Genomic DNA, 26,508 nt, shown 5'->3' with positions numbered 1-26,508 from the left:
ACAAAACATTTTCTGCCACCCATTAACAAAATAGAGGAAAATAAAAAGGTATTGAATGAACTTGTGGACTTTCCATGCTTGGAAATGTTTTAACGGACAAGACAAATGGAAATTCTGGAACTACTGCATGGCTTCAAGCTCCCTTTGACCATAAATCCTTTGGTTATTTGGTTAATTCAAAACATGTCAGATAATTTGTGATGATTTATTCTTTTCTTGGGAGATAGTGGATTATTAGTATATATTTATTTCAGTAATTAACATTTGGAGATAGAATATGGATAATTTATAACATGGTGTATCACGCCAAGAAGGGAAAAATAACTTTAGCCCTGTGGTGTCAAAGCTCTTTATAATGGAGGTTTTCCTTGCTTTATGCTATGTCTGCTGCACATGAATTAACTGACTGTCTAGGAAACAGCATCCATTATTGCAGCATAATGTGAATAATAGGAACAGTGGATACTGAGCTAAATGGACTCTGGTGTTTTTGTCAAGCAATTTCTACCGGTTCACAAGCATTGTCTGTTGGAAGGTTTGTGTTATTGGATCAGCCTTGAACAGTGGAGCAGATCTGAAATAACCACATTTTAGGTGTGCATGAAAGTATTGAAGAAAGTAAAGATCAGTGTTCATTTGTTTTTGGGACGTGTATTTGAAATCATTTTCCAATACTACTGTAAGATGTATGGTCAAAATGAAAATGGCAGTTCCATTATGATTTGTTAAAGCAGAGTCTGTTGGTGGTGCTCGATGGACTAAGTCATAACTTGGCTTTGGTCCAGGCACTTTTCAATCTACCATTTACCACCCTTTAATAAGTCTTTTACAATACTGGCACAAGTTTAATTTTGATCTTTAACTGTTAAAGTGACCACCAGATCTAAAGCCTCTGCTAATGGTAAAGGTATTGGAGACCAACCTACTTTGGAAGCTATTTCTAAACTGGATAGAAAGTTTGATTGGAGCTTTGCTGAATTGAAGTCTATTTTAAAAGACTTTGAAGACAAGCAAAATACTCTTATCCAGGAAAATGCCAAACAAGTGCAACTAATTGCTGAACTCGACCAAGCTGGTAAAGGGAGAGATGCCAAACTCCTTTCACTTGAAAAAGCCTTAATTATGACCAAGCAAAACCTGGAAAAGCAACAACAGAGGATCATCGACCTGGAAGGACGCAGCAGGAGGAAAAATTTAAGAATCATCAATTTTCCAGAGAACACCGAGACTGGTAACCCTACGGAATTCTTTTCTAATCTTTTGGTCGATGTGTTTGGTTCCGAAATATTCTCTGTTCAGCCCTTCCTGGATAGGGCTCACAGAGCATTAAGATCTAAACCTGCTCCGGATCAAAAACCTAGGCCAGTAATACTGAGATTCCATTATGTCAGCGTCAAGGAACTCCTGATTTGTACCGCTCGTAGATGTGGAATGATTCAATTTAAACAATGGAAGTTTCGAATAGTTGAAGATTACACCCCAGAAGTTATGAAAGAAAGGCTGACCTACAAACCAATTATGGCTCATGTCTATCAAAGCAATTATTATCCTGCATTATTATTCCCAGCAAGGTTGAGAATTTCATTACCTGATAAATCTCGTAAATGGTTTAAATCTGTCCAAGGAATTTCTTTTGAATTAGCTTTTAATTTTAGAAGCTAAGAAATGCAGAAGAAACACAGTGTTTTTCCTTTGATTTACTACCTACTTGCTTTATTATCCAATTAATTTTTAGATTTAAACCTTTCTTTTTCTTCTTTTAATATTTTTAATGTTTTGTTTTAATAATAATAATTAATTTAACAGCATGACTGATCATTTGCTTTCTTTTCGAAATAATTATTAAGCTGTATTTTTTAATTGTCGGCTGTTAACACCCTTTGGCTCTGTTTCAATCTCACAACTGTTGTTAGTTTGATATCTCTGTTTGGATTATGTTGTTTATTTTTAGACAAAACATGGTTGATTTACATATATTTCAATTTGGACTACTGCCACCAATAGAACTGGGGTTAGTTCAATTAGAGGGTAGCTTTCTGGCTGCCTATTGGCCAGTTTTCGGGTTGTTGGGGGAGGGGGGGTGGGGTTGTTTTTAGGTTTTTTTTCTTCTGGGCTAAACTACAAATTTTTCTAAATTGTCGTCACATCCGTTTCCTTTTTTTTACTTCCTGTTGGTAGACTCGGATATACTAAGATTAACCCTTTACATGTTTTTTAATCTGTTAAAATGGATAAGACTTAATTTTATTTCATGGAATGTTAACGGCTTAAATAATCCGTTTAAGCGCAAGAAGATTTTAAAAGTTTTTCATAGACTAAATGCTCAGATTATTTTCGTTCAGGAGACTCACATCAGGAAGAAAGATAATCAACGTTTTTTTAGATTTTGGAGGGATCAACAGTTCCATTCAAATTCACAAGCAAAAGTGAAAGGAGTTTCTATTTATATAGACTCTTCAATTTCGTTTGTTCATCATGAGACAATATCAGACCCAAATGGTAGATTTTTATTAATTACTGGTCTGCTTCATAATATAACTGTTATGGTTAATGTTTATGCACCCAATGTAGATCACCCGGAATTTTTTAAACATCTGTTTGCATTTTTTCCTAATTTAAATGAATACACTGTGATTATGGGTGGAGATTTTAACTGTTGTCTAAACCCTTCGATGGATAGATCTGTGTCAAATCCTGCACTTCCAAACAAATCCGCTGTCTTTATTAATTCCCTTTTAGTTGAATCCGGAATTTTAGATGTTTGGAGATTTCTACACCCATATGATGAAGAATTTTCATTCTTTTCATAACTACTCGAGGATTGATTTTTTTTATTGATGCTAGGTTAGCTCCACTTACTATGGACTGTAACTACGATGCAATTGCCATCTCTGATCATGTACCATTGACTTTATCAATTAAATTACCAGGCATATCCTTTGATGTCAGACAATAGCGATTTAACCCTTCTCTATTACAAGACTCAGATTTCGTCCAATTTATTAAAGAACAGATTTCGTTTTTCTTTTTAACTAATTTTACTGAAGAATTCTCCAGTGGGATAATATGGGATCTTTTAAAGCATATATCCGTGGTCAAATTATTTCATATTCCGCTGGATTGAAAAAACAAACTAATAACGAAATACGTATATTGGCTGACAAGACTAAAGAAATGAAAAATATTCTGATACTCTGAATCTGGAGCTTTTTAAAAAGAGAACAGAACTCCAATTACAACATAGTTTATTATTAACATCTTCAATTGAAAATCTACTACTTAAAAACAAAAGTCAATTTTATATACATGGTGACAAATCCGGTAAATTATTGGCCAACCAATTGAAAGCTACTTTATCTGAGTGTCAGATTAATAAAATTCGTAAACCAGATGGTACCTACATGATAGATCATGTTCAAATCAACAAATCCTTTCAAGAATTTTACTCTTCTTTATACCAATCAGAATCCCCTGAGGATCCTACATTAATTATGAATTTTTAAGAGATCTGAAGATTCCCCAACTATCTTTAAATGAATGTTCTAAATTAGATGCTCCCATTTCGGAGGAAGAAATAAAGAAAGTAATATTTTCAATGAACTCGGGTAAAGCACCCGGCTCTGAGGGATATACAGCTGAATTTTTAAAATCCTTTTCTGATATTCTTCCCTGGTTAGCCAAAATTTTTAAAGATGCCCTATCAGTGGGTAAATTACCACAATCTTTCTATGAAGCAATTATCCCTTTAATTCTTAAAAAGGATAAAGATCCCACTGATTGTGCATCTTATAGACCTATTTCTTTATTAAATGTAGATCCAAAAATATTTCCCAAAATATTGGCCTTTAGACTGGAAAAGGTTCTTCCACAAATTAACTCTGAAGACCAGACAGGATTTATTCAGAATCGCTATTTACATTTTAATATTAGGGGATTAATGAATATTATATATACCCCTTCATCCCAAATTCCAGAATGTGTTGTTTCAATAGATGCTGAAAAGGCGTTTGACAGAGTCGAATGGGAATATCTATTCACTACACTTCAAAAATTTAATTTTAGCTCTAAATTTATATTTGCGATTAAAATGATTTATTGTGCACCTATGGCTTCAATACTTACTAATAATCAAAGATCTCTTTTGTTTAGGCTTTTTCAAGGTACTAGACAAGGTTGCCCGTTAAGCCCTTTATTATTTGATATTGCTTTAGAACCCTTGGCTATTGCACTCTGGGACTCTTCAATTGTATGTGGCATTACTCGCGGACAGATGATTCATAAGATATCTCTCCACGCAGATGACCTGTTACTTTATATTTCTAATCCGGACGAATCTATCCCCACAGTACCATCACTACTAGATCAGTTTAGTGTTTTTTCTGGCAAGAGATTAAATCTTAATAAGAGTGAACTTTTTTCCATTGAATATGCAAACCCCAATTTATAGGCAATTACCTTTTAGATTGGTAACTGACTATTTTATGTATTTAGGTGTTAAAATTACCAAGAAACATAAGGACTTATTTAAAGCTAATCTACTGCCTTTAATTGACCATGTTAAACAATTATTTACTAAGTGGTCTCCACTGTCTTTATCATTGGTAGGCCGAATTAATGCGATTAAGGTGAATATTTTACCAACATTTTTATATTTATTTCAAGCAATCTTTTTTTGACACTATTGATTCTAAAATTCTTTCATATATTTGGCAGAATAAAAACCCAAGGTTAGGTAAGAAATATTTACAAAAACTAAAAAAGGATGGTGGTATGGCCTTGCCTAACTTCAGATTATATTATTGGGCAATTAATATCAGATATTTAATTTTTTGGATACAAGATTTAGATGTAATTCAATGCCCCAAATGGGTACACCTTGAGCACCAATCAGTACTTGAATTTTCATTAGTTTCTATTTTAGGAGCTTCACTCCCTTTTGCACTTACCAAATTAAGTAAACATATGATTAACCCAATTGTTAAACATACAATACGAATATGGTTTCAATTCTGTAAATTTTTTGGATTGAATAAATTTAACTTGTCAAGTCCCATTCAATCTAATTTTTTCTTTCATCCATCCAGAGTTGACTCAGCTTTTTCCATATGGAAAAGGAAGGGAATAGTATGTTTTCGTGATTTATTCATTGAATACTGTTTTTCATCTTTTGAACAATTGTCTAACAAATACCATTTGCCTAGATCACACTTTTTTCAATATTTGCAGATTAGAAATTTTTTAAAAGCTACTATACCCTCTTTTCTGACACCTTACAAAACTGAAACTACGGAAAAAAATTTAGGTCTTAATCCTTATCAGAAGGGCTTGATAGCAATAATCTATGATTTAATTATGAAAATAAGTCCAGAATCACTGGACAAAATTAAGAATGAATGGGAAAGTGAACTCTAGACATCTTTACCTACAGAGACTTGGAAGAAAATTCTTCATTTATTTAATACATCTTCAATGTGTGCCAGACACTAGTTGATACAGTTTAAGGTAATTCACAGGACCCATGTGTCCAAAGATGCTAGCTCGTTTTTATAACCATATAAATTCTGTATGTGATAGATGTAAATCAACTGTGGCTTCTTTGACACACATGTTTTGGTCCTGTCCTCTTTTGGAAAAATATTGGAAAGACATTTTTAACATTATTTCCAATGTATTGAAGATTGATTTACAACCTCACCCTATCACTGCAATCTTTGGATTACCAAAGATAGAGTCTGGCCATTTATCTGCTTCCGCTAACCATATGATTGCCTTTGTCACATTAATGGCCAAACGAATCATTTTGCTTAAATGGAAGGATCCAATACCCCCTACTACTTTTCAATGGTTCTCTCAAACTATATCATGTTTAAACTTGGAAAAAATTAGGAGTGGTACTCTTGATGCTTCACTTAAATTTGAAGTTATTTGGAGTCCATTTATTCAATATTTTCACATGATGTAGATCCCCTTTCAATAACTTTCCAACTTAGAGGAATGGAATTGATGACATAATATTGCTTTGTTTCTACTGAGAAATTTTAGTCCAGTCTTTTTTTTTTCTCTTTTTTTTGAAATTTTTCTGTTTAGTTTATATTGTTTATAATTTTTCTTATCGATTTGGGTTTTTTTCTTTTTTTTTTCAATTTATATAATAAATCTTTTTCTTTCCTTTTATATTAATTTACTAAGATATCATTGGATTACAGATTTTTTTTATATCTTATTGTTCTTTGTTTATCTATGCCATGATTGTTATCCATATCTCTTTGTATTACATGTACAAACATTGATGCTATATATTAATTTGTATTAATTTGAAAACTAATAAAGAGATTGAGAAAGAAAGAAAGAGAAAGCAACCCACTGCGCCCCCCCCCCCCCCACCAAAACCTGATGTGCACTTTCTTATCTGTGAAGTCAGAATATGAGGTTATTAACAAGTATGCAATAGGCAGGATCTTTCCATAAATTTGCTTGACTGGGTAATTATCAACGTTGATCAGTTATGAACAAATGCTATAAGAACATATGAGACAAATGTGGGAGTGGGCTAATTGGCCTCTTGAGCCTGTTCTGCAATTTGTTAAGATCCTGGCTGATTAAATCTCTGCATTTTCCTGCACTTCCCATATTGCTGTCTCCCTTGTAGTTTAAATATCTGTTAATCTCCACCTTGAATATATTCAGTGATTCCATCTCCACAGCTTTTTGAGGTAGAGAATTCCAGTGATTCATGACCCTCTGAGAGAAAAATACCCCCCCCCCCATTTGTTTCAAATGGTCAGCTTATTTTCTGAAATTATGCTCCTCATTCTAGATACCCCAATAGGACAAACATACTCTCAGCATTCACCCTGTCAATACCCTTAAGCATCCTATATGTTTAATTAAGATCATCTCTCATTCTTGTATACGCTAATGAGTAAAGGCCCAACCTGCTCTGTCTTTTTGTACATCAACCTTGTCATCCCAGGAATCAAATTGGTGAACCTTTTCTACACTGCCTCAAATGCAAACATATCCTTTTAAGTATGGAGACCAACATTATACACAGTTCTCTAATGAGTTGCACCAGCGTCCTGCAAAGCTGCATCAAAACTTACTTCCTTTTATGCTCCATACCTCTTTCAATAATGAACATCATTCAATTAAGCTTTCCTCATTACTTCTTGTACTTGGATACTTTGTGTTTTGTATACTAGGATGCTTAGAATCCTTTTTACCTAAACATTTTGTGGCCTCGCTCCATTTAAATAATTTGCTTTTTCATTCTTGCTTCCAAAGTGTATAACCTCATATTTTCTCACATTTTACTTCATCTGCCAACTTATTGCCCACTCACTTGGCCTACCGATATCCCATTGCAGACTTTTTTCTCCTCTTAACTTGCTAACCCACCTATCTTGATGCATTTGGCAAATTTGGCTACAGTGCGCTAGTTCCCTTCATCTAAATCATTAATGTAAATTATCAATAATTGAGGGTCCAGCACTTGATCCCATTGGCACTCCACTAGTTACTGATTAGTAATCCAAAAATAACTCATTTATACCGAGTCTCTGTCCTCTGTTGGTTTGCCATTCCCTAATCCATGCCTGTATTCTACCTTCCACTCTGTGAGCTCTAATTGGCACATTGAAAGTCCGCCAGAAATCCAAATACACTGCATCTACTGGTTCCCCCTTATCAACCCTGTTGGTCTCGTCAAATGTTCTATATTCTAGAGGTTTGAAGGAGATTGCTTTTGAGGTACTGGGTGCTCTGGTTGTCATCTTCCTGGGTTCTGTACATTCTGGGAAAATTTTCCTGTGCAATGGAGAGTACCAAATGCACTCCCACTAAGGAAGGAGGGAGAGAGAACAGGGAGCTGCTGTTGGGCTGATGTCAGTGTTGGGGAAAATACTGGAATCTTTAATAAAAGATGTAACAAGAGAACATCTTGAAACGAATAGTAGGATTAAGCAGAGTCAGCATGGATTTATGAAAGGAAAATAATGTTTGATTAACCTTGGAGAGTGTGACGTGAAATAGATAAGGGGGAAACAGTGGATGTGGTGTATTTGGATTTTTGAAAGGCATTCAATAAAGTCCCACAGGAGCTTGTTCAGCAAAGTAGGACAAATGAAATCAGGTGATAGTGTGGTTGGGTAATGCACTGATGGAGAGGGAATTGATTTTCAAACAGAAAGCAAAGAGTGGGAATAAGTGAATTGCTATCAAGTTGGCAGGCTATAACCACAGGGATTGGTGCTTGCACCCCAACTATTTACAATCCATATCAATGATTTTACTAAGGGGACCAAATGTCAAATTTTCAAGTTTATTGACAGTGCTAAACTAGCTGGGATTGTGAGCATGGAATAGAATGTAAAAAGGATTCATAGGGATGTGGACAGGCTGAGTGAATATAGCATGGATGAAGGAAAAAAGTAAGCTCATCCACTTTGGTGCTTTTAACAGAAAAGTAGTGTATTTGTTAAATGGTGAAAGACTGGGAAGTGTTGATGCTTAGAGAGACCTGGGTGTGCTAATACATCAGTCATTGAAAGCTTTCATGTGGGTGCAGCAAGCAATTAATACATAAATTATATGTTAACCTTTAAACTGAAAGGATTGGAATAGAGTGGTAAGGAAGTCTTATTGCAATTGCATAAAATTTTGGTGAGACTGCATCTGGAGTATTGTATATAGTTTATTACTTAAATGATATACTTGCAATGTGATAAGTGCAATGACAATTCCCAAGAGAGGTTCTAGGGATACTGTGTTTGTGGTATGAGGAGAGATTAAGTATACTGGGATTAAGAGTGAGAGGAGATCTTGATGACACTTTCAGAATTCTTAAGGGGTTTCACAGGGTAGATGCAGGGAGGATGTTTCCCCTGACTGAGGAGTGTAGGACCCTCGGGATGCATTCTTTTAAAACAGGGGTTAGGCCACTTAAGACTGAGATGATGAATATTTCTTCACTCAGAATGATGAACTTTTTGAATTCTGTACCCTTGAGTATTCTGGAGGCTTATTCATTGTGTTCAATCAAAGCAGAAATCAATTTTCTTGATATCTTTAGAATCAATGGATATGTTGATAGTGCTGAGAAAAAAGATCAGCTAAGATTTTGACGAATGACAGAGGAGGCTTGAAGGGATGGATGGCCTACTATTCCCACTCTTTCCTGTCTTCTTATCCTCAAAGAATGCTAATATATTTGTCAAATGTTACTTCTTTCATAAAACCTTGTTGAGTCTGCTTGATTGTCCTGTAACTTTTTAAATAATGGTTTTCAGCACTTTTCTAATGATTCGATATTAAGCTAACTGGTTTATAGTTTCCTGCTTTCTATCTCTCCCTTTTCTGTTTAGAGGCATTACATTTGCAGTTTTCCAATCCTTGGGACCTCTCCAGAATCCAGGGAATTTTCATATATTACAACCATCACATTCATTATCTTTATTGCTACTTCCTTTAAGACCCTAGAATGCAGACCATTATAGAACCATAGAAAAACTACAGCACAATTCAGGCCCTTCAGCTCACAAAGCTGTGCCGAACATGTCCCTACCCTAGAAATTACTAGGCTTACCCATAGCCCTCTATTTTTCTCAGCTCCATGTACCTATCCAACAGTCTCTTAAAAGGCCCTATCGTATCCACCTCCACCACTGTTGCCGGCAGCGCATTCCACGCACTCACCACTCTGAGTAAAAAAAAAACTTACCCCTGACATCTCCTCTATAACCTACTCCCCAGCACCTTAAACCTATGTCCTCTTGTGGCCACCATTTCAGCCCTGGGGAAAAGCCTCTGACTGTCTACCCAATCAATATCTCTCATCATCTTATATACCTCTTATCAGGTTCCCCCCCATCCTCCGTCGCTCCAAGGAGAAAAGGCCGAGTTCCCTCAACCTGCTTTCATAAGACATGCTCCGCATTCCAGACAGCATTCTAGTAAATTTCCTTTGCACCTTTTCTATGGCTTCCACATCCTTTCTGTAGTGAGGTGACCAGAGTTGAGCACAGCACTCAAAGTGGGGTCTGACCAGGGACCTATATAGCTGCAACAATACCTCTCGGCTCCTAAATTCAATTCCCCGATTGATGAAGGACAATACACCATATCCCTTCTTAACCACAGAGTCAACCTGCGCAGCCGCTTTGAGCGTCCTGTGGACTTGGACCCCAAGATCCCTCTGATCCTCCACACTGCCAAGAGTCCTACCATTAAGACTATATTCTGCCATCATATTTGACCTACCAAAATGAACCACTTCACACTTATCTGGGTTGAACTGCATCTGCCACTTCTCAGCCCAACTTTGCATCTATGTCCCTCTGTAACCTCTGACAGCCCTCCAAACTATCCACAACACCCCCAACCTTTGTGTCATCGCAAACTTACTAACCCACCCCTCCACTTCCTCATCCAGGTCGTTTATAAAAATCACAAAGAGCAAGGGTCCCAGTACAGATCCCTGAGGTACACCACTGGTCACCGACCTCCACGCAGAATACGACCCTTCAACAACCACTCTTTGCCTTCTGTGGGCCAGCCAGTTCTGGATCCACACTGCAATGCCCCCTTGGATCCCATGCCTCCTTACTTTCTCAATAAGCCTTGCATTGGGTACCTTATCAAAAGCTTTGCTGAAATCCATATACACTACATCTACTGCTCTCCCTTCATCGATGTGCTTAGTCACATCCTCAAAAAAATTCAATCAGGCTTGTAAGGCAGGACCTGCCCTTGACAAGGCCATGCTGACTATTCCTAATCATATTATACCTCTCCAAATGTTCATAAATCCTGCCTCTCAGGATCTTCTCCATTAGCTTACCAACCACTGAGGTGAGACTCACTGGTCTATAATTTCCTGGGCTATCCCTACTCCCTTTCTTGAATAAGGGAACAACATCCGCAACCCTCCAATCTTCCAGAACCTCTCCCGCCTCCATCGATGATGCAAGGATCATCATCAGAGGCTCCGCAATCTCTTCCCTCGCCTCCCACAGCAGCCTGGGGTACATCTCATCTGGTCCTGGCGACTTATCCAACTTGATGCTTTCCAAAAGTTTCAGCACTTCCTCTTTCCTAATATCTAAATGCTCAAGCTTTTCAGCCCGTTGCAAGCCCCCACTACAATCCCCCAGATCTTTTTCTGTAGTGAATACTGACGTAGAGTATTCATTAAGTACCTCCACCATTTCTTCCAGATCCATACACACTTTCCCACTGCTGCACTTGATAGGCCGTATTCTTTCGCATCTTATCCTCTTGCTCTTCACGTACCTGTAGAATGCCTTGGGGTTTTCCTTAATCCTGCCCGCCAAGGCCTTCTCATGCCCCCTTCTGGCTCTCCTAATCTTCTTCTTAAGCTCCTTCCTATTAGCCTTATACTCTTCCAGATCCCTAACATTACCTAGCTCTCTGTACCTTTTGTAAGCTTTTCTATTCCTTTTGACTAGATTTATTATAGCCTTTGTACACCACGGTTCCTGTATCCTCTCGTGACTCCCCTGTCTCATCGGAACATGCCTATTGCAGAACTCCACACAAATATCCCCTGAATATTTGCCACATTTCTTCCGTACTTTTCCCTGAGAACATCTGTTCCCAATTTAATCTTCCAATTTCCTGCCTGAGAGCCTCATAATTCCCCTTACTCCAAGTAAATGCCTTTCTAGTCTGTCTGTTCCTATCTCTCTCCAGTGCTAATGTAAAGGAGATAGAATTATGATCACTATCACCAAAATGTTCACCCACTGAGAGATCTGACACCTGACCAGGTTCATTTCCCAATACCAAATCAAGCACAGCCTCTCCTCTTGTAGGCCTATCTACGTATTGTGTCAAGAATCCTTCCTGAACACACTTAACAAACTCATCCCCATCTAAACCCCTCACTGTCTGGAGATGCCAATCGATGTTTGGGAAATTAAAATGCCCTATCACAACAACTCTCTTATTCTCGCACCTTTCTAGGATCTGCTTCCCTATCTGCTCCTCAATATCCCTGTTACTATTGGGTGGCCTATAAAAAACACCCAGTAAAGTTATTGACCCCTTCCTGTTCCTAACCTCCACCCACAGAGACTCCGTAGACAGTCCCCCCACGACGTCCACCTTTTCCGCAGCTGCGACACTATCTCTGATCAACAGTGCCACTCCCCCACCTCTTTTACCTCCCTCCCTGTCCTTTCTGAAACATCTAAAACCAGGCACTTGAAGCAACCATTCCAGTCCCTGAGCCATCCAAGTCTCCGTAATGGCCACCACATCATGTCTCCAAGTATTGATCCAAGCTCTAAGATCATCTGCCTTGTTCACAATACTCCTTGTGTTAAAATAGACACATCTCAAACCTGTCTGAGCACATCCCTTCTCTATCACCTGCCTATCGTACCTACTACTAGCTTTCTCTATTTGAGAGCCAAACACCTCTTCCCCAGTCTCTCCAGTTTGGATCCCACCCCCGAACAATCCTAGTTTAAACCCTCCCCAGTAGCCTTAGCAAACCTCCCTGCCAGAATATTGGTCCCCCTGGGAGTCAAGTGCAACCCGTCCTCTTTGAACAGGTCATACCTGCCCCAAAAGAGGCCCCAGTGATCCAGAAATCTGAATCCCTGCTCCTTACTCCAATCCCTCAACCACGCATTTAACCTCCTCCTCATTCTGTTCCTATACCCACTGTCAGTTAGCACAGGCAGTAATCCAGAAATTACTACCTTTGAGGTCCTGCTTCTCAACTTCCTTCCTAATTCTCTGTAGTCTTTTTTTCAGGACCTCATTCCTTTCCTTACCTATGTCGTTGGTACCAATTTGTACCATGACCTATGGCTGTTCTCCCTCACCCTTCAGGGTATCTTGGACGCGATCTGAAACATCCCGGACCCTGGCACCTGGGAGGCAAACTACCTTCTGAGTTTCTTTCCTGCGTCCACAGAATCGCTTCTCTGCCCACCTAACTAGTCCCCCATCACTAGTGCCCTCCTCTCTCCTTCCCTACCCTTCTGAGCCACAGGGCCGGGCTCTGTGCCAGAGACACTGCCACTGTTGCTTCCCCCAAGTAGGCTGTCTCCCCCAACAGCACTCAACCAGGAGTACATTGTCAAGGGGTACAGCCACAGGGGTACTCTCTGGTACCTGACTCTTCCCCTTCCCCCTGTGACCCACTTGCCTGACTCCCGTGGCCCCGGTGTGACCATCTGCCTATAACTCCTTTCTATCACCTCCTCATTCTCCCTGACCAGTCAAAGGTCATCGAGCTGCATCTCCAGTTCCCTAACATGGTCCCTCAGGAGCTGCAGCTTGACACACCTGGTACAGATGTAGCCTTCCCAGAGGTAGGGAGACTCCGGGAACTCCCACATCTGACACTGAGTAGGTTAGCGCAACTCTATTACAGTGCCAGCAATCAGGGTTCGATTCCCGTCGCTGTCTGTAAGGAGTTTGTATGTTCTCCCATGTCTGCGTGGGTTTCCTCCGGGTGCTCCGGTTTCCTCCCACATTTCAAAGACGTACGGGTAGGTTAATATGGGGGTTTAAAATGGGTGGCGCGGACTCATTGGGCCGGAAGGGCCTGTTACCACGCTGTAAATACAATTTTAATTTTTAACGAAACCGCACTCATACCCCTTCCTTTCCTCAAGTCACCTACCTTTCCTCACCCCTTTACACCAAAGCCCCTTGAGCCAAAGCCCAAAACACTCTGCTACCTGTCACTCCGCTGCCCGCTGGAGATGGCGGTTTGCCTTTTAAACTGCCCACGCCTTACCTGCTGACGTCACGCACCTGCGCAGTCCAGCCCCCACTATTCCTGATTAAAAACTTATAAAACAACTTAACAAAGAACCATATAAAATCTAACCCTTATAATAAAAACCCTATTAAAAATCCTCTAGACCATTAGGTCTAGAGGATTTTGTCAGCCTTTAGCCCCATTATTTTGTTCATTATTTTTTCTCCTGTGATAGAGATCGTTTTAAGTTCCTTCCTATAGCCTTATGATTATTATTCTTTCTAGTGTCTTCTACCATGAGGATAGATCCAAAATAGTTATGCAGAATATCTGCCATTTCTCAATTTCCCATTATTAATTCCTGAGTCTCATCCTGTAGGGGACCAGCATTTACTTTGATTGCTCTCCTTTTTAAAATCCATGTCGAAGCTTAGTAGAAATAGAAAATATGTGAAACACTCAACAGGTCAGGCAGAAACTGTGGAAAGAGAAACAGTTGAAGTTTCAGGTCCGAGACCTTTTATCAGAACTGGGAAATGGAGAAAACAAGTTAGTTTTTGGTAGCAAGGCAGATGGGGTAGGATGGATTGAACAAAGGGAATATCTCTGATAGGGTAAGACCAAGTGACAGCATGGCCATTAACTAGCAGTTAAGTCATCCAGTCTCACCCTATCAGAAATATCCCCTTCGTTCTACCCAATCCTCTCCCATTTTCTCTACCACCTAAAACTAACTTGTTTTCTCTTTCCCAGTTCTGATTAAGAGCCCTGGACCTGAAATGTTAACTGTTTTTCTTTCCACAGATGCTGCCTGACCTGTGTGTTTGTTAACTTCTATTATTTCAGATTTCCAGCATCTGCAGTTGTTTGATTTTTTTTAGAAACACACTGTTTTTATATTATTCGTTCTTGCGCAGAGAATCTTGAAACAATGCAGTAGATTGTGAAAAGATGACTGATCAGCAGCGCAAGTTACCTGAATGGATGGCATCTGAAGAAATAAAAGAAATTAATAAGCAGCTAAAGGTACACTGGAATTACTGACAAATTTTCTACCAGTTCTTCGTTACTACATTTTTTGGAAAGGTCTTTTAATTACTTGATTTCTAATTTATTTTTGAGAGCACATTAATCAGGATATAATATTTTTCATGAAAAAAATTTACTCTTTAAAAAAAAACTCCTGGCCATAACATACAGGAGTGGACTTTGAAGGAATGTTATGTTTATGTATGGAGAAGGTGCAGTGATGCAATTAGTAAGATCTGGATTCCAATGCTATTAATATTACTTTTGACTTAGTTTTCATGGGAATAACATTTCACAAGTTTTCTGCTGCAACACATATGCAATATAAACTATAGAAATAATAAAACAGTATTATAAAAAGTTTGTCCTTGTAGAACATGATTAGCCTCCAGTATTGTACATCTGAAAACTCCCTTCTCAAGCCTTTATCCATAACTAATTATTGTAATGAATTTATTAAAAATATAATCCTTAGCCTTTGTACTGTTTAATGGGATCATTTGAAACAGTACAATATTCCAAATATGGCTTAATTAAAATCAGAAATTGCTAGAAACACTACACAAGTCGGGCAATGAATATATCCATCGAATGGAAGGACTATACGTCCTTTTCTCTGATGTATGCTGTTGTACCTGCTGGTCATAAGAAAAAGAAAAACTTGCACTGTAAAATCAATTTGCTCTCTCCTTTGGCAATTGACTACACCAGAAGCTGAGAATAAAACTAGTTTAGACGATCACTCTAGGGAGGCTTCTCTTTGGGATAAAAGATTAAAATATATTTTTATTGGAGGAAGTGGGAGGTAAGTTTTGATCAGTAACAATTTAAACAAACGTTTTACTATTTTATAGGTTTCTTGTATCAAGAAAAATGTTCTGGAGGACAAACTTCCCTTCTTGGAGTTTCCTGGGTCTATTATTTACAGTTATGAAGGAAGTGATTGTTCATTTCTATCAGAAGATTTAAGGTAAGGTTTCTAATTGTGAGTTGAAATGGAAACCAAATTGCCTGTTGTGTTAATTGTATATAATGCTTGATGAAACACATTGGTTAGTGCCTTGATTGTTTCTTGTTGATTCCTTGGCTTGGTTGACCAAGAATTACTCACTGACCTGAGCTATCTATCTTTTCCCGGCAGAGAGAGAGCAAGCAAAAATGGAGACACTTTTCTAGATTCTGTCTCTGCCTCAGGAGACAAAGTATCCACGGATGTTTACTATACCCCCACAACTACCTCGACTGCACCTCTTCCCACCCTGTCTCTTGCAAGGATGCCATCCCTTTCTCCTAATTTCTCCATCTTTGTCACATCTGCTCTCAAGATAAAGTCTTCTATTCCAGTATATCAGGAGGGCAGGAGATACAGAAGCCTGAAGTCCCACACCACCAGGTTCAAGAACAGCTACTTCCTTTTCACCATTCAGTTGCTGAACCAACTGGCAAAATCCTAATCACTACACCTTAGCAACACTATGACCACTTTGATCACTTTGCATTAAAATGGACATTTTTTTTGTTCTAATTGTGTTCTTTCTTGAAAAAAGTGTGTATAATTTGTCTTTCTTGTGAAAGCTGCTTATATGATGCTATGTGCCTGTGATGCTGCTGCATGTAGTTTGTGCATATGACAATAAGCTCGACTTTTACTTTGACATCTGCAATGTCCTCCTTTATCAAGAGACATGGCTTCCCTTCTGCTTTGGTTGATGGAGCCCTCTCTTACATTTCCTTTGCTTTTCAGACCTGTTGTCACCCCACTTCCCTCCAGACAGAACAGAAATAAAGTTCCCCTAACCCTCACCTTTCATCCTACCAGCTTCTGCATCCAGCACATAATCCTTTGTCATTTCCACCAGCTGCAACACAATCCCACCACCAGTTCTGCAGGGACTACTCTTTCTGTGACTCACTGATTTGCTTTTACCTCCCCACCCACTGCTCTCTGACCCTTGGCATTTTCCCCTGCATGCGCAGCAGGTGCAGAACTTGTTTCTTACACCTCCTTCCTCACCACCATCTAGGGACCCAAATGGTGGCTTCCAGGTGAGGCAAGGATTCATGTGCACTTCCTCCAACATTGTCTACTGCATTTGGTTCTCCCCAATGTGGCCTCTTCTACATCGGTGAGACCAAGCGCAGACAAGGCACTGATTGCAGAGCACTCCCTCTCTGTCCGAAATGGCCATACCTGAAATTCCCAGTTACATGCCATTTCAGTTTTCCCTCCAGATTCCAAACTGACTTGTCCATCCTCTGCATTATCCACTGCCAGAGCGAGGTCCAATGTAAGATAGGAGGAACAACACCTTATGTTCTATTGGGTAGTCTACAACCCAAAGGTATGAACATTGAATTTTCCAATTTCAGGTAACCCCCACCTCTGGTTTTCTCCCCCACCCTCTCTCTCTCCTCTGATCCTCCTCCAGGCCCCTTATTTTTGTTCTCTTTCCCATATCCTCCCCTCCAGCTTCCTTCACCCTTCACCCATTTTTTGTTCCTCTTCCCCCTCTTGGTTCCATCCAACTACTTGCCCACCACATTTCACCCCACTGCCCATTCTCCCACCATCCCCCACCTCCCCCCCCCCCCAAAAAAAAAACAAAATCTGGTCCTGATTCTATCTGCCTCTCCCCAATGGTTCCTATTATCATATCCCTTACTTATCAGTTTCCAGAACCCTTTGTGTTCCTGCCCATCACCCTCCAACAGACGTCTCCACCTTCGCCTTCACCTTCACCCTCGCCTCCCCCTTCTTGGTTCCATCATCCTTTTTTGTCTGTCTGCCTCCATCTATCATGCACCTGCCTCTGCCTCCCCGACTCGATCTGCCCATCATCCTTCATCCACCTCCTTGGTCGACCAATCACCTTTGGCACCTGAGTCACCACTCCCCCTCTTTTCTTTATATTGGCTTTCTTCCCTCTCCACTGTTAGTCTTGATGCAGAGTTTCTACATGAATCATCAATAATTCCTTTCCCCTCACAGATGCTGCTTGATCTGATGAACTCCTGTAGCAGCTTGTTTGTTGCTCAGCAAATGTGTGCTGCTTTCTCAATGCAGGTGAAAGAAAATCTAGGTTCAATGTTGTTTTCTCCTTTGTGAGTAATATAGGGAGAAAAGGACAACTATCAACTCAGTGAGTGAATGACTGTGCAACAGTTCTTTCTTTAATTCGCACAAAAAAAATATATAATGAGCAGCCCTGGGTATGAACATTAGTTAAAGTTTCTTATCCTGTCAGAGTTGAAAAATCAAGCTTCAGATGGAATTTGTCAAAGTATTAATTAAATATAAAGAAGCACAGATGAATGTTCATTATTTTTAGTGAGTTTTTTTTATTTTTAAAGAGGTTCTAGGGTAAGATTCTTCCTAGTTGTGTGAATTTTCAGATTTTAGTATTTACTGATTGTAAATGGTGACCGTTCTTTATGTTATTTTTCTGTTTCAGGTTTTCAATTCCAAGTGAATCAGCCATTGGGTTTGACATAGAGTGGCCTCCCACATATATAAAAGGGAAGGAGAGAAAAGTAGCACTTATTCAACTGTGTGCCTCTGAGAAACAAGGTGCTACCTATTCCATGTATCTTCTATGTCAGGTAAGAATTTGAAGATTTAATTTTAGTTTTCCTTCTAAAGTTGAGTAAGTATATTGCCAACTTTTGATATATCACAGAATTAACAACTCTTCATTCCTGTTAGGCAGATAGTGTTAGCAAGTTACTGAATAGTTGAGATACAAAAGACTGCAGATGCTTGAATTTGGAGCAACACACAAAAAGCTGGAGGAACTCAGCGAGTCAGGCAGCATCTAAGTCAAGATGAAGGGTCTCAACCCGAAACATCAACTGTCCATTTCCCTCCATAGATGCTACCTGACCTGCTGAGTTCCTCCAGCTTTTTGTGTACTGAATAGGTGGCCCCAGTCCTATCTTCACCAGGCATCCACACACTTGCAAATTCCAGTATAGTTCCATGAAGGAAAGGAGGGGATTTTTATTTTAAACTTCCTTGCCTATTCAAATTGATCAAGTCTCCAATGTTAATATATACTGACACACCCACTGCTGTTCTCTGATACTTCATCCTCTTTAATCATCAATTCATACAAACCTCTGCTTCATTTCCACAAGAGGTCTTGCTCATCCATCTTTCTCACTGATCTACATTGGCTCCTGATCTAAAAGTTTTCTTTAAAAAGTTTTTATCCTATTGATTATTCATGATCTCATTCTCTGTAACCCCTACTTTCTCATTGTACTTTCTCTTCCCCATTACCTTTAACTCTCTATAAGAGTGAATCATTATTGGTATCTGTGTCTTCATTTATCTCAGACTTAAGCTCAGAAATTCCCTTCCTTAACCTCTCCACCCATCTCACTTTTATGATTCTCTTTAAAACCATTCTGAACAAACTTTTTAGATCTTATCTTTCTAACCCCTTTGGCTTGGCATTTTTTTTTATATAAGTTCCTGGTAAAGCATTTTTATGCAGTTAAATGGCTGTACATTGTTAGTTTGATTAGCTGTAAGAATGTGCTCACTTGTTTGTCTTTTTCTAGCTATGTTGTTTATTATGATTTGTTATAAGCAATAAAAGTACATAATGATAAATTCATTGTTAACTTGTACCATTAACTTCAAAGAATACTACGTTGACAATTTCTATTCTGGAACACATTTTTTAAACTTAAAATTTATTTGTAAGAATTTTATACAATTAAATAAAAACTTTTTTTCAACATTCAAGAAATCGCAAAGCATACATATTTTGTTTTTCAATCACGTTATCCCCCACATGTTGAATCCATGGTGTTAGTTGTGATGTTAATTGAAGATGTTAATGTGATGGGTATTTTTGGTGAGTTGGCCCTAAATGACTTCCTTGTGCATATGAAACCAAGTGCAACATTGTAAAAGGCTTGCAGCAATCTAATAATTTTTATTTATTTTTTGGGATTTGAGTGTCACTGGTAAGGCCAGTGTTTTTTTGCCAATTTATAATTGTCCTTGAGAAGGAGGTTGTGAGTCTCCTTTTTGAATACTGCGGTCCTTGAGGTAAAGGTACTCCCACAGTGCTATTGGGTAGGGAGTTCTAGGATTTGGACCCAGTGATAAGGAGTAGTGAAATATTTCCGAGTCAAGATAACGTGCAACTAGAAGTGAACTTGCAGGCAGTGATGTTCACAAGATTACAAGACAAGGGAGCAGAAGTAGGCCATTTGGCCCATCAAGTCTGTCCTGCTACCTCACCATGAGCTAAACTATTCCCATCTAGCCCCAATTCCTGGCATTTTCCCCATATCCCTTGATACCCTGACTAATTAGATACCTATCAATCTCCTCCTTAAACACCCCCAGTGATTGGGCCTCCACAGCTGTATGTGGCAACGAATTCCATAAATCCACAACCCTCTGGCTAAAGAAATTTCTTCTGATTTCTGTTCTGAATGGGCACTCTCTAATTCTAAGACTGTGCCCTCTAGTCCTGGACTCACCCACCAAGGGAAACAACTTAGCCACATCTGCTCTGTCCAGTCCTTTCAACATTCAAAATGTTTCTATGAGGTCCCCTCTCATTCTTCTGTACTCCAATGAGTACAGTCCAAGAGCCGACAATCGCTCATGCATCTGAAGTCCTTGTCCTACTTGGTGGTTGAGGTGTGGGGTTGAAAGCTGCAGTCAGAGGAGCCTGGGTGAATAACCACAATGAATCTTGTAGATGGTACACACTTGAGCCAGTGTGTGCCACGTTGGAGGGAATGAATATTTGATTGGTGGATGGGCTACCAGTTGAATGAGCTGCTTTGTCCTGAGTGGCGTCAAGCTTCTTAAGTGTTGCTGGAGCTGCACACGTCCAGACAAATGGAGAGCATGCTGTCACATTTCTGAATCGTGTCTTGTAGATAATGGAAAGGATTTGGGATATCAGGAGGTGAGTCACTCCCCACAGAATACCTGGCCTCTGGCCTGCTCTTGCAGCCGAAGTATTTACGTGGCTGGTCCGGTTGAACTTCTGGTCAATGATGATCTACTGAATGTTAAGGATGGGGATTCAGTGATGGTAATGCTTTTGCATGTCAACAGTGGGTAGATGCGCATGGATTTAAGGAATTTGGAAGGATGTTTAAATGTGTGTCTTTGAAGTTAAAGTGTCAGAGTGGATAACGACAGTTGTAAAGTGAAATATTTCATTGGTTTAAAAAAAAATAGACAATTACAAAAAGAATTAAATTTGCTAGTGAAGTGAATTTTGTTTTAGGATTTCCAAGTGGACTGAAAAGACTACTGGAAGATGAAACAATTAAAAAAGTTGGTGTTGGAATTAATGGAGATCATTGGAAACTAATGAAGGACTATGACATTAAAATGAAAGGCTTTGTGGAACTAACAGACATGGCTAATGAAAAGGTAAAACCATATATTTAATTTGCATTTGTATTCATAAATTGAGTGAGTGAGAGATGTTTGGCTAAAGTATTCTCAGCATATATCTCCACGTGAACAGCATCCTAATGCAGTGGTGAACTAAAGTGATGAGAAGTGTAACGGGACAAAAATATTAACATTTATTTTTCCATCTTCTCAAAAACAAAAGGAAATGTTTAATTTTCTTGTTGAGTGGAATTGCTGCCCTAGGAATTTTTTTAATATGAGCTGGATTTGGAGAAAATTTCAAACTTTATAACAGTCATCTAGTGTGGCTAATCTTAGAAATTCCAAAGCTCTACCGACCACAAGTATGTTAATCTAATTAATGAGTTGTATAGGGCAATATTGAATTAATGGACTCGTCTGTTTTATTTACGTCTGATTGTTCCTTATTATTAATGTTAAAGCACTGTTCTTATGATTGGCACAATAATCATTAGGGGTAGACCTCCTTCCTCTTGCACTTGACTGAACCTGAACCAAACATTGGAATGTTCAGGTCACATATTTTGCATTTGGTTTCCCCATTATAGAGGAGACCACTCCATGAGCACTGAGTGGTAGAGTGAAAGTAGTGCAGGTACAATTGCCTTTTCACCGGGAAGGAGTGTTTGGGTTCCTGGATGATGGGGAGGATTTAAATAGCCAAGTCTTGCATCTCTTGCAGTAGCAGGGGAAGACAGTGTTAAAAGGGCAGTAGATATTGATGGAGATAAAGTCTAAAACAACGTTGCAGTGCGAACAGTCCCTTTTGGAATACTGAAAAGGGAGGGGACAGATGTGTCTGGTGGTAGCATTATGTTTGAGGTGTCATAAATTAATTAGGATGATCTATTGAATGTGGAGACTGAGGAATGGAAGGCAAGTATGTGGGCTCAGAAAACATTGGTGGGAGATGTTTATCGGCCTGAATGGTGGTTGTGGTGTAGGGTCTGGTATAAGTGAGGAAATTAGAAGTGTCTATAATGGGGTATTACTGTATTCATGGAATCCTTAATCTATGTATGGACTAGGCAAATCAAAGTAGTAATAATAATATAGAGATGAAATCCTGGAACATAAACAAGGTAGATTCCTAGATTAGCATGTTGAGGAACTGACTGGGCCACAGGCAATTTTAGATATAATACTGTCTAATGAGAAAAGTTTAATTATTTTTGTAAAGGATCTGACAGGAAAGAGTGACCAGAGTATTTTAAAATGTTGCATTGTTCAAAAGTGATGTAATTTATTCTGAAACCAGAAATTTTAATCATACAAAGGAAACAATGAAGATATGAAACATAGGTTAGTTGTGGGGAAATAACAATAAAGGGTACAACAGAGACGCAATGGCTAGAATTTAAAGAAACGTATATAAAGAAAGAAAAGCAAGAACAAATGTTACAGAGACAACAGAACTTATGGGGAATGAAAAAAAATGCAGAAGACTTGAATGGGCACTTTGTGTCTATTTTCACAGAAGACAAGAAACCTCCCAGCAGTGCTGGAGAACTAAGGGTCCAATGCAAATGAGGAAGTAAAAGAAATTAGTGTTAGCAAAGGAATACTACTAGATACATTAATGAGTTTGAAAACTAATAAATTCCAAAGACCTGATCACCTGCATCCCAGAATTTGAAAGACTCTGCAATGGAGATTGTAGAAGCTGTGATTATCATGTTCCAACTTCTATAGTTACTGCAGATTAGAGGCTGACAAATTGACCCCACTGTTTAAGAAAGGAGGATAGATGGAAGTGGGAACTACCAAACTGTTAGTCTGACATCGTTAGTTGGGACACTGGAATAAAGGGAACGGTACTGAGACAACTAGAAAATAATAATGCAATTGAACAGAGCCAATACAGATTTATAAAAGGGAAATAATGTTTGACTAATCTGTTGGAGTTATTTGGGGCTGTACCTGGTAGAGTAGATGATGCGGAACCTTTGGTATGGTATCTTTGGATTTTCTAATGGATTTTGATGGGGTCTCAAGAGGTTAGTGAACAAGGAACAAATGGAATTGGAGGTAAAATGCAAGTGTGGATTGTAAACTGATTAATATTTCTTCCTAGGAAGAAATGTATACCTCAAATTGGAAGGCTATGACCATGGGGTACTGTAGGGATCTGTGCTTTGGTCCCAACTATTCACAGTCTTTAATAATGATTTGGCTGAAGGGATCAAGTGTAACATTTTCAAGTTTGTTGATGGTATAAAACTAAATGGCAGTGCGAGTAGTGAAGGGAACACAATGAGGCTTCATGGGTATTTAGACAAGCTAAGTGAGTGAGCAGCAGATTGAGTACAATGTGTAAAAAATGAGGTTATCCATTTCAGAATATATTTTTGAAATATTGAGATTAAAGGGACCTGGGCATCTTTGAACACAAGTCACTGAAAGCTAACAGGCAATGCTGTGGTGGCTTGCTGAGTATTTCCAGCACTTGGTATTTTTATTTTGGACTAGGTGAGAATAAGAGGGGTAGAGGTGATAAAACTTCTGCTCAATAGCTTTACATGATAGTTGGAAGCAGTCATCAATACACCAAGGGGGAGGGAGAAAGAAAAATAATTACCAAAGGAGGGAGCGTGAGTATGACTGATATAATGAACGTCCCACAAAGAGGCAGGCATAGCTTGGATCCATATTTGTTGCACTTTTAATTTGCAGGATGTGGAGTTAAAAGGGAACTTGTTGAATAGCCAACTGATTGCCCTTAAATTCAAATTTAATACACCTGGTTCCTTTCTAGGTTAATTTCTATTGTGAATGAGCCACTTGAGATGTATTTGTACACAGTTATCTACTAATGTAAGAGGCTGGTCGTTTATAGAACCCCTTGGTTGTCTTTTTAAGAAGTCTTTGAATTTTATTTTATTATTATATTAAATTGAAAAGAAATTGCTTTGCAATAATTTTTAAGAGCTTTGTTTTGGACCTGAAACATGTTTTCTGTAATGTTACCCAGTTGAATTGTGCTGAGAAGTGGAGTCTGAATGGGTTGGTGAAGCATCTCTATGGTAAACAGTTGTGGAAGGATACAGCTGTCCGCTGTAGCGACTGGGATACATTTCCACTCAGCAATGAGCAGCAGCAGTATGCAGCAGTCGATGCCTATGTATGTATATGCTTCAGTTACAAATACACTGCAATATCACATTGTTACTTCTCTTATTTCATTAAAAAAAAAGCTCTTTGTTTCAACTACCTTTTTTTAATTTAGTTTACACCAATAGAAAATTGAGCAGTTATTTTTTAAGACCTTTATATTCTTTTTCTTAAATAAACTAAAATAGTTTATTTAATAGTTTATTTATCTGATGAACGATTATGGGATAGTGGTGGTGCTATGCTACTCAGTGGAAAAGAGAAATAGGAGGAGGAGATTTGGCCCTGGAATCTGCTTGCTCTTCATGTAAATCATAACCTGTCTTGGTTCTATCACCCTCGTTTTTAAAAAAAATTAACAGCAGAAAAAGGGGGCATTTGGCCAATCTGGTGCTTGCTTGGACTCCCAACATAGCAAACTATACCATTAATCTAATTCCCCCTCTTATTTCTAGGTAGCCCTATGACTTACTCTTTCTCACATGCCCATTAAACTCCCCTTTGATTCTTTTGCTACTTACACTTCAGGGTAGCTTCTGTAGCCAGTTAACGTAATAGAACATCTCTGAGTTGTGGGAGGAAACCAGGAGAACATGCAAATTCTACATTGTCAGGATTGAACCTGGGTGCCTGGAGAGGAGTTCCAGATTTGTATAATTTTACATTACTCTGCTTGATTCTGATCTCTAATGCCTTGATGGGAAGTTCTATGGAAAGGCTGGGCGCTTTGTTCTAGGGAGGAAGTAACCATTTGGTGTTCCTAAGGATGTGGTATAGAATGCCATTTGCATGAGAGCTGTTTTATCTGAGTATCTTGTTTCCAGTGCAGTGCTTGGTGTGTAACATGGGAGGACTTTCAGAAATCAGATGTGTTTTTAGAAAAAACCAAGAGGATATCCAAAGGTTAGAGCCAGTGGCCTAGCTGTGCTACAGCTTTTTCAACTAGTGGGGAGTTGTGGTCAAAATTATTTATGTGCTGTGGTTTACATGTCAATTTCACAGCGGACATGGGCAAACCGTATAGCACTTCACCAGAGAGGGAAAGAAAGTCAAGTCGAGGGGGCAGGGAAGTGGCATGTTCTGGCCATGCAAAGCTTCATGTAGCTGGTTTCAGAGTGGTATTGTTGAAGGGTTGGGATCTTAAATTAGTGCTATCTTTCCATTGTAGGCTTGTTGTACTGTATTAGGGTCAAATATTTCAAGAATGAAACTTGCATTTAGAAAAATTAGTTTTTATTCATCTTAACAAGCACTAAGTAGACAAGTTATTAATTATGCTGTATGTCTTTATTTCAGTTTTTATTACAAGCTGTGGCACCAAAGCCCAATGAGTCCCTGCTGGCTCTCTGAGAGAATTCCAGTTAATCCATTGCCTTGTTTTTCCCTTCAGCCTTGTAAGTGTATTCCACCCCCCCCCCCCCCCCCAAGTTCCTTTCCAGTACCTTTCTCTACCTCTTTTACCACCCTTACAAGCAGCCAGTTCGAGGTAATTACTACTTCCTAAGTGTAAAAAGAGATCTTGACATTCCCTTCCTGTACGTTGCCCAATACCCTAAATCTGTGTCCTCTAGTCCATGTATCACCAGATGAAAGGAACAGCTTTTGTTTTGTCTCCTTTGCCTAAACCAGTTTCTTGCTGTGCTTTGGAATTTGGGTCCATGCACCATTTCAATGCAATGATTTGCTCGTTTTCCACTGTTCTTCATATCGATGAAGTTAACAAAGAGTTAAGTTTGTTGTCCAGTGGTCTTCTATGATGAAATGTTATAGCTGACAAAAAATGCATTCATTTGTCTTCTTTCTTTCACTAGGCTGGTCTTCTAATTTATCAAAAATTAAGTAGTTTGGATATTAGCAGAGGAAAGCAATTTCATAATAAAGATGGTAAGTTGTATATGGGTGGATAAGTTGTCCAATTGATGTTTGTTGGTAGCCAACATTTTCCGAAGCTTGCTCAGTTCTATTGTAACACCAGGGAAGACTTTGTTGTGTTTTCCTTCAGTTGGATCAGACTTGTTCCCTGCTTTTTTTTGTACTCCTTTGAGATTACCATTATTAGTAGCTGCTGTGACAGCTACTAATCAGAACAACACTTTATGGGGGGAGGTGGGGGGGGGAGGGGTCTTGCACTTGTACAAGATTTTGCTGAACTAGACAAATGTACCTTAGAGCAGCATGAATACACTACTACTTCGCCTTGAGTTCCTACTAC

The 26,508-nt window shown here is 38.9% G+C and overlaps 1 protein-coding gene across 1 annotated transcript in view; it reads left to right on the top strand.

The window, feature by feature from the left end:
* Positions 1 to 26,508, top strand: part of wrn (WRN RecQ like helicase) — a 101,560-nt gene that overhangs the window by 2,511 nt on the left and 72,541 nt on the right. Inside the window, 7 exon segments of the mRNA XM_052033168.1 lie at positions 14,656 to 14,764; positions 15,622 to 15,737; positions 18,220 to 18,331; positions 18,334 to 18,367; positions 21,031 to 21,179; positions 24,157 to 24,306; positions 26,108 to 26,180. Of these exon segments, the coding sequence (XP_051889128.1) occupies positions 14,690 to 14,764; positions 15,622 to 15,737; positions 18,220 to 18,331; positions 18,334 to 18,367; positions 21,031 to 21,179; positions 24,157 to 24,306; positions 26,108 to 26,180 (709 nt within the window). The 5' untranslated portion in view covers positions 14,656 to 14,689.

The sequence above is a fragment of the Pristis pectinata genome, chromosome 2, assembly GCF_009764475.1.
Source record: "Pristis pectinata isolate sPriPec2 chromosome 2, sPriPec2.1.pri, whole genome shotgun sequence".
In the NCBI taxonomy this organism is placed as follows: Eukaryota; Metazoa; Chordata; class Chondrichthyes; order Rhinopristiformes; family Pristidae; genus Pristis; species Pristis pectinata.
This window is presented reverse-complemented; position numbering and strand designations above follow the sequence as displayed.